General features: G+C 41.7%; 1 protein-coding gene across 1 annotated transcript in view; it reads left to right on the top strand.

The window, feature by feature from the left end:
• The first annotated feature begins 4,921 nt into the window (after positions 1-4,921).
• The window catches only part of LOC106001053, a 61,358-nt gene continuing 56,381 nt past the window's right edge, over positions 4,922-9,898 (top strand). Inside the window, exon 1 of the mRNA XM_013036223.1 lies at positions 4,922-4,995. Coding sequence (XP_012891677.1) covers positions 4,947-4,995 — 49 coding nt within the window. The 5' untranslated portion in view covers positions 4,922-4,946. The remainder of the gene's footprint in view (positions 4,996-9,898) is intronic.

Genomic DNA, 9,898 nt, shown 5'->3' with positions numbered 1-9,898 from the left:
AGAGCTGGCCTGCATCTCAAGAAAAATCAGAAAGGCTTCTCATAGTGCCTCACACCTCTTATACCTGCTACTCAGGAGGCTGAGATTAAGAGGACTGCAGTTAACGCCCAACCCAGGGAAAGGGTTAGCAAGATGTCATCTGAGCAAACAAACTGGCTGGATGGCACACACATTTGTTGTTCCAGCTATGCAGGAAGTTGTAGGTAGAAGGCTCTTTGCCAGATCTGATAAAAAATGAAAGACTTTACCTAAAAAATAGCTAAAGCAAAAAATGACTAGGGGTATCTCGGCTCAAGTGGTAGAGTGTCTAACAAACAGGAGGCCCTGAGATCAAACCCAGCACCCAGGAATAAAAGACAACACTAGTGAAGACATCCTCATTGTTGGTGCCTGACATCACTGCACATTCCATGGGAAGTGGTGCCCATCAGGAATGCCTCTGAAAGGTTGCTAATTCAATGATTACTAAAGATCCTACCCACTGGCACCTTAAATCCAATCACATGTTACCAATCCATCATCAGCGCATAAGCAAGTTGGTCAAAGGTGTCTGTGCCCTCATTCTATACTGTGGATGACCTAGGGCAGAATGGCATTCAAGACAGACCTTAGAGCTCTATTGGCTAGGAGAACCACAGCAGGCAGCACTGGGGTGGGAAGGTCAGCAGTGAGCAAACTACAGAGCAGGGAGGGCACCTCAGGCTTGGGACTCATGCTCATAAAAATGGCATCAGTGCCTTTTTATAGGGAAAGGATCAAGACAATGGAGAAAAAAGAAAATGGGACTGAAAATATACTTTTTACAAAAAAATGAACCAAAACTTACAGTTGGTTTACACTATTATATAAAATAAACACTGCGGAAAGTAGTACTGATGGAAATATTATGTTTTCTTGCTTAGAAAGGAAAATAAGAAGACATACACGCTGGAATGTGGAAATGAATAGATGCATGTAAACTAACACCAGCTGCACAGACAACATGGAGACTATCTTAAAGGGTTTAAGATGGAAATGTGGCCAAATGGGGCTACTTGAGCTTTTGGCCATGGAGTACAGGAGAATCATGATTCCAACTCAGCCAAGCAGAGAGTTCATTCTCATCAACAGTTTAGAAGGGTATATCTTCCTCACATCCCTACCAGCACCTGCTGTGGCTGGTGTTCTGGATGGTGGCTATGCTGAGTACGTGAGTATAGCCATGGTGCCTGGGGCACAGAGCATCAGCGGCAGCTTGCTCCAAGTTCACCAACTTTGTCCTCACACACAAGCTAAGACAATCTCCCTGCTGGTCCCCAACAAGCCATATATGGGAACAGCTTAATATGGGGCCAGGGTGAGAAATTTGATCCAAAACTTTCACTCTGGATCCAAACTCCTTCTTCCTCCTCCTCACTATGACTGACAATATGTCCAGAGGTCTCCTCTACCAGAGTCCATTTTCTTTTTATTTTTAATTGTGGAAATACCATACAGAGGGGTTACAATTATATGAGCCAATGCAGATGTGGAAAGAAAGGAAGACTAACACACTGTGGGTGGATACTGGTGCACCTACTGTGGAATGCACTTTGACAATTCCTCAGACACTAAACATAGGCATGTCCTGGGGCATTTATTCAAAGATAAAAATTTGGTATTTTTTTCACTCAACACACAGGAAGTATTCCATAAACATTCTGAATAAACGAATGGCATAGCTTTCTTCATATCAGTATTTTTAAATATTTATCATTCACCCACAAAATTTTTGTGTGTTTTTGTGCCAATACTAGAACTATGACTCAAGGCCTGAGTGCTGATCCTTAGCTTATGTGATCAGGGCTAGCATTCTACCATCTGAGTCACAGATCCACTTTCAGCATTTTGGGGGTAATTGGAGATGAGAGTCTCACACTTTCCCACCCATGCTGTCTTTGAACCATGATTCTCAAATGTCAGCCTCTTGAGTAGCTAGTAGTAAAATTATAAGCCAACAGCTCCTGGCTAAAAAACTTTAATGTCAAAAAGTATTCAGAGCTGGATGCCGGTGGCTCATGCCTGTAATCCTAGCTACTTAGGAGGCTGAGATCTGAGGATCATGGTTCAAAGCCAGCCTGAGCAGGAAAGTCTGTGAGACTCTTATTTCCAATAAACCACTAGAAAACCGGAAGTGGCGCTGTGGCTCAAATGGTAGAGTGCTCACCTTCAGTTGAAGAGCACAGGGACAGCACCCAAGCCCAGAGTTCAAGCCCCACGACCAACCAAAAACAAAAAAAAAAGTATTCAGAGTGGCATATCTTGGGTTATCTTTTCAGATACTGATACCTTTTCAGAAACTAAATATCATTATCACACAGATTTCATATAGGGATAGAGAAGTAATATTGGGATGACTTTTCACTTTGCCTCTACAACACTAAAATGGCCAAGTTAATGACATACTGCATAAGGAACCCAAGTTTTACTAAATCTAAGACCCACAATATCTTTCTACCACAATATTGGACTTGGGTGCCCATGGATAAACTAAAGAAAAAATTGACAAAAGATGAGAAAACCTAATGGGAAATGCTATCACACCTTTCTAGTGATTGAATTGCACAAAGCAAGAATGACCTTTGAAAGAAAGGATGACTGAAAGATCTGAAGGGAGGTAAAAGGGACAGGACATGAGGAGTTACTACAGAGATGCATTTTGTTTGAAGTTGACCACAGAAGCTCAGCAGGAAAACAGGGTGCAGGGACAGAAGAAATGAACTAGGAATATGATTTTCTGTGTTTCAGGTTTTGAAAGAAGAGATCAAAGGCTTAATATTGGGAAGGAAATAAATTCAGAAGATACCTATTTGGTTTTAATATTGGGAAGTAAAGGACCAGAATAAAAGGAATAGGGTCAAAGTAGATTCATCCAAGATTAAGGGGGTTTGGAGAGAAGAAGAATTGATCTATTCAGAAGCACTAGATCTACCAGTACCAAGAGTTCCTGCACATAATCCTAACTACTCAGAAGGCTGAGATCTAAGGCTTGCAGGTCAATTATAGCCAGCCTGCCAGCAATAAAGTCTATGAGACTCTGCTCTTCACTTAACCACAAATAAGTAGACATATGACTCAACTGGTAGAGCACTAGCCTCAACAAAAGAAAAGAAAATGCTCAGGAACAGTACCTATGCCCTGAGTTCACACACACACACACACACACACACAGACACAGACACACACACACAAAAAAAAACTACTACTAATAAATCTATCTCTAAAGAATAAAGAATAACTTCATTGCATCAGCCACTTGAACATGAGCAACATTCAGGTACCTGTCACACAAAAACTCCTAACAATGTCCCTCAGACAACCTTACAATATTTCTGTAGTCCCGGGCACTGTCCCTCAGCTCTTCAGCTCAAGGCTAGTGCCCTACCACTTGAGCCACAGAGCTACTTCCAGCTTTTGTTTGCTTATGTGGTGCTCAGGAATCAAACCCAGTGCCTCATGCATGTGAGGCAAGCATTCTACCACTGAGGCATCATCCATCCCTAAACTGTGAAATTATGACTGTGACTGTGTAATATGCTTGACAAGAAAGAATAGACATGGGAAGGAATTTTCTAAGACCATTCAGGGAAAAAATTTCCATAAGTATTCATTATACCTGATAATATAAAGATATCATCCTCTTTAGAATGCTTTTGGCCAGGCAAGATTTGTTCACACCTGTAATCCTAGCTACTCATAAGACTGAGATCTAAGGAATGTGGTTCTAGGCCTTCCCTGGTAGGAAAGCAAATGAGACCCTTCTCTCACATTGACCAGAAAAAAAGCCAGAAATACCGGTATAGCTCAAGGAGTAGGGTGCCAATCTTGAATAAAAATACTAAGGGACATTGTTCAGGCCCTAAGTTGAAGCCCCAGTTCTGACACAATAAGTTAAAATATGAAGATTAATTAATAAATAAAAAGAAATATTGTTCAGGTACCAGTGGCTTCTAGATATCTACTCAGAAAGCTGAAATCCAGAGAATTGTGATTATAAACCAAGCTGGGCTAAAAAGTCCATAAGATTCAACAACCAACAATGCAAGCATAAAATAGTTTGAAATTCATGGCTCAAGCGGAAAAATACCAGCCTATCAAGTTTGAAAACCTGATTTCAAACCAAGCACAATTAATTTTGGAGGGAATGTTGCATGAATCTGACATTAATCTATAGATATAGGTATATATATGGAAATAACAATGAGAGAATGTTCATGTTTATAAAAACTAGTTCCTAGGATATTTATATATACTACTAAAAGTATAATTTCCCACCTTTGTGCTTATCTTCAACCTGACAATTAGCTCTCTAGTTAAAACAGGAATTCTTTTTTCCCTCCCCTTCAGAGTGTTCCGCACATGAGCATCACACAATTTAATTCACTAACACAAAGGATAAAGCCTTTGCTAGCTGTTGTCTCTAACATGCTTTGTCCACTTGGCTACTACCAGCATAGCTCAAGTCTATGCTGTCAATGGTAGGAAACTAAAGGGCAATATTTGGAAGAGCAAAGTTGTTTACCTTCTTAGCTGGGAAGGAACCAAATGGGCACTGCTCGCCTACAAGAGACCAGTCCCCACACCTGCACTGCATTGGGTCTCTTTACTGTCCTAGAGAGGTGGGTCCATATGTACCTCACCTCCCCCTTCTGCCCCAACTAACACATCCAGACCTTCCACATGGCCTCTTACTGCCCATTGGGGCAGGCATCATCAAATTATCCTTACTGGAGTCTTCCCAATGCAAAAAATATTTGGTGCAACTAAGATGCCTCCTTCCATCCCCGTTAAGTCTTTCCATATTGCTGCACGCAGCATACAATTTGCATAGTGCTCCCTAGGGAGGAGCCTCCTTGCTAAGTCTAAGATAAAAGCTCAGCTCTCACCCTAAGTTGACTGATCAAGACTCCTCATTTCAGTTTCTCAAGATGAGATGTCCTGCTCAGCTCCTGGGACTGCTGATGCTCTGGATCCCTGGTAAGGACACAGAGAGATGAAAGAAATGAAGAAAGTGATGGGGTGTGAGGGTGGGGTCTGATGCAGCACTGCTGCTGTTGTCTGTTCTGTCCACATGTGAGGTGTGTGGATCTCATACATCAGAGTGGCAGGTGCAGTTTAGAGCTCTGAGGGGGAGGAAGAATCCAGGGCATCAGGATCTAGATTCTGCTTAAAATTGTTCTATAGAGTGAGATGGTAAGGACAAAACCCTCTGGGCACTTATCATAAAACTGAATATTTACAATCCAAATCAAAATTGAACTAATAATTAAGTACAATGGAGGAAAATTATGAAGCCAGCTAAAAATTTTTATGTGACTCTGCACTTAACTTTCTTCTTTCTAGGATCCAGTGCAGACATCATGATGACACAGACTCCACTCTCCATGTCCATCAAACCTGAAGAGCCAGCCTCCATCTCCTGCAAGTCCAGTGAGAGTCTCCTGCATAGCAATGGAAACACATACTTGAATTGGTACCTGCAGAAGCCAGGCCAGTCTCCACAACTCCTGATCTATAGGGTTTCCAACCGATTTACTGGGGTCCCTGACAGGTTCAGTGGCACTGGGTCAGGCACAGATTTCACACTGACAATCAGCAGGGTGAAGCCTGAGGATGCAGGGGTTTATTACTGCCAGCAAGAGACAAAGCTCCCTAACACTGTGCTACAGCCCATAGCAAAAACCTCCCTGCACGGGGCAGCCCAGCTGTGCCCATGTGCTGCTTGCCTGGGGACCAGCAGAGCAGATTCTCTGAGTCTGTGTGCAAGGACAAGGTGGAGAAATCAGAGACACAAACTGCAGCTGAGTTCTCTGTCCCATGGGGCCTCAGCTACACTCAACGAAACCCCATTGATGGTCATCTGTAACACACAGCCCATAATATTTGTGACAGAAATGTATAGAAGCCGTACATCACTACTGGGTAAATATAAAAGACTAACTCAAGGAAGTTTCCAGAAAGTTGGTATCATTGACTTCTAGAAGGGATTTTGTGCCAATTCTGTTCCTTTTCACATTGACATATAAACTAAATCACAAACACAAAAGAATGACTTATTGGGTAAAAGTAATGAAAATGGCTTATAATGGTTGCACTTAATCTTTCAGTTCTCCTTATTTCAGGATCCAGTGGGGATAATGTGATACTGCAGACTCTGCTCTTCTGATTTATCTCCCCTAGAGAGCTGGCCTGTATCTCAAGAAAAATCACAGAGGGCCTCCCATAGTGGCTCATACCTATAATACCTGTGACTCATGAGGCTGAGATTAAGGTTACAGTTCAATTCCTACACAGGAAAAAATTTAGCAAGACTCCATTTTAGCAAACAAGCTGGTATGAAGGCACACATCTGTAGTTCCAGCTATGCAGGAGGCTGTAGGTAAGAGGATCTTTGTCAACTCTTAGCAAAAAAAAAGACTTTACCAAAAATATAACTCAAGCAAAAAGGGAGTAGGGGTGGCACGGCTCAAGTGGTAGAGTGTCTGCAAGGAGGGAGGTCCCTGTTCAAACATGTCAGAGGAGGAATAAACTACAGAAGTGAAGTCATCTTTTCTGGGTGGCACTGGCCATCACTGCACATTGCATGGGACATGGTTGCCAATATGAATGCTTCTCAATCTTCACTGACTCAATGATTCCTAAAGACACTGGGCACAGTCACCAAGTCCTATCACATGTCACCAATCCATCATGAGTGCTTAAGCAAGCTGGCCACAGGTCCCTTGTTATGTACTGTGTATGGAGTGGGAGAGAAGGGCATAGAAGACAGGCCTTAGACCTCTGATGTTGAGGAGAACCACAGAAGACAGCTCACACTCCAACAATGTCAGCAGGAAACAAAACATAGGGCCAGAAATGAATCCAAGGCTTAGGACCAGGCACAGAAAATGGCTTTAGTACCTTGTCACAGGGAAAGGACCTGAGAGAATAAAGAGAAGGTAGGAAATACTCTTTGCAAAACAATGTAAAACAAAATCACAGTTTCCACTATTATATAAAAGAAAGAATAAGGAGAGCTGTGCTGATGGAAAGATTACATTTCCTCATCTAGAAAGGCAGGTATTAAGACATGCACATTGGAATGTGTAAATTAATAGGTACAGGTAAAGTAATACTTGCTGCACAGACAAACATGGAGAATATCTTATAGGATTTAAGATGTGTATGTGGCCAAGTGGGGTTTCTTGGGCCTCTAATCCTATTCTTTGGAGATGGAGAGCAAGAGAATCCTAGGCAAGAGTTCATTCTCTATCCTCACTAGCACTTGCTGTTGCTGCTTTCTTGGTGGTGCATATTCTGAGTAACTGAGTAGCCATGGCCCCTATGAGACAGAGACCTCAACTACAACTTGATGTCTGAGATCTCCAACCTTGTTGTCACTCAGGCTCAGAGCATCTGCCCTGCTGGACCCCAGACAAGCCACACATGGGGACAGCTGGGCCACTCCACTCAGGGAAGTTTTTGCTGTGGGCTTTACCACACAGGTAAGATATTGTGGGCCTTGGAAGCAGCAGTAAACTCCAGCATCCTCAGCAGGGTGCATATTGCTGATTTCCAGAGTGAAATCTGTGTCTGACCTGTTTGGGATTCAAGAGTCCTTTGGGAAGTCTTATAAATCATTTGCCATGGAGCCTGGCCTGACCTCACATTAAATTGAGTCATTTGCAGATAAGTGAGCAGATCTGGGGCCTTCATGGTAAGCAAAGCAAGCCATATTCAAAAGGACGGTCCCATGCTTTCTCTCATGTGTGCTTGCTAAACCTAAAAGATAACTATGCATGTAGACACACAAAGTCATATGGGACATATATGACATGTTTTTAATCTATGAACATATGTAATAAACATGTGTGTAAGTGTGGGACTGTTGGCAAGGATTGAAAGAAGAAAACAGGAATTTAAATGGTGAACAGTATCTAAACCCAGTGCATCTGGAAAACAGGGTGCAGGAAAGGAGATCCGACCAAGGAATAGGGACTTCTGTGTTTGAGGTTTTGAAACAAGGGATCAGGGGCTTAATAGTGGAACAGAAATTTATTCAGAAAATAATTGGGTTTAATACTGGAAAATGAAAAAGACCAGAAAAGTAACAGGATCAAAATAGAAGCATCTAGAATTAAAGAGAGTCAGGGGGACAAAAAGAATTAATCTATCCAGACACACTAAAGACACCAGAGCCAGTAATTTGGCCTGTAATTCTAGCTACTCTGAAGGTAGATATCTGAGGTTTGCAGATCAAACCCAGCCAGCCTAGGCAGAAAATTCCATGAGACTCTTATTTTCAATTAACCACCACAAAACCAAAAGTGGGGGTATGACTCAAGAGGAATACTGGACAGGCCTGTGTTCAAGTTCTAGGAACAACACGCACAGAAAGAAAGAAGTGAAAGAAAGGAAGGAAGGAAGGAAGGAAGGAAGGAAGGAAGGAAGGAAGGAAGGAAGGAAGGAAGGAAGGAAGGAAGGAGGGAGGGAGGGAGGGAGGGAGGGTGGGAGGGAGGGAAGGAGGGAGTCAGGGAGGGAAGTAAGGAACAAAAGAAGGAAGAAAGGGAATGAAGGATAATTAGCAGCACCGAGGGGCTCTTGTTTGGCAGATGTCACAAATACAAAGTTATTTTACTCTGACTGGATCCTGAAGAAAATTTGGGGCAGAGCCCATTCCTGGAACCTGTGGCCAACTCCTTGTCCAGAATGCTGCAAGGGCAAGATACACTGGTGTTAAGCTATGACATTTGAGGAAATTATATGATTTATCACAACCTCAAACATGAATGCACAAGACAAAACTTGAGTGCAAGGAGTGAAAAGTGTCTGTGATTTTTTTCCATTTCCCATGATATCCCTGTCTTGTCAGTTACAATGAAATATGTTAAAATTTTCACTGAATAATGAAAATATATATTTAATACACTTGAAAAATCACTTCAGGGTTGAACGTCATTTCCCCATTTGTTTGCAGTCTCCCATCACCCTCTTGCATGCAATCAGCCAACTGGAACCTCCAAAACCATGAGCAAAATAGACCTTTTTAATTCTTCACAAATGATGATAGTCACTGAAACAGAAACCCAACAAGCATGAGAACTAACAAGTATAACTGTACTTCTCTGTTTCTCCATTTCTGTTTATTTTATCATCTTGAAGGTGTTGTATAGGGAGTTTCAATTTAACATGTCAGCTTAACAGTGCATTTTGATCAATGTCTCCTATTTCATCATTGTCCCCATCTCTCTCCACTCATTCACTCCATTTACCGAGTTCCATTTCTGTTCTTTTTTCTAACATATTTTTAACAAAGTTTTCTTATATTTATATCTGCGGGGGCTGTTTTCTGTGACTTGTGACAAGATCCCTGACTCACACATCATCCATATGCAAAGAAATACAATTTGGTGATCAAGATACTTCTGACAATGCTGGATAAGAAATGCACTCATTATCTTGCTCATATAACTGTAATTAAAATTGAAAAGAAAAAATGATACTCCTGAATCCACTAGCATAACTACCATGGTAACGAGATAGGACTCTGCTCAGAGATTTAACTCACAGCAATGAATGGTAATCCACCAATAAACATATGGATAATTCTTCATGATGATTCTCCAGCATCTATTGGGTTTATGCTCTGCCTGGTCCTTTAACTTCTCCATGCAAAAGAAAATCTACTAGTTCAAGAGTTACACAATGTAGTCATCAATTCAACCCCACCCTCATGATATGTGGAAACTTCAGTAGGAAAACAAGTTTCTTAATTCTGGAAATCTTGAAGGGCCATGACTACCTCTAAAATGCAGGGTAGGAAGACAGAGAGTGAAGAGTTTCATCACAGGGACACCATATACTTACCAAATAATTTGGGGAATATGAAAAAGATTAATAT

The sequence above is a fragment of the Dipodomys ordii genome, unplaced genomic scaffold, assembly GCF_000151885.1.
Source record: "Dipodomys ordii isolate 6190 unplaced genomic scaffold, Dord_2.0 Scaffold261, whole genome shotgun sequence".
Classification (NCBI taxonomy): Eukaryota; Metazoa; Chordata; class Mammalia; order Rodentia; family Heteromyidae; genus Dipodomys; species Dipodomys ordii.
This window is presented reverse-complemented; position numbering and strand designations above follow the sequence as displayed.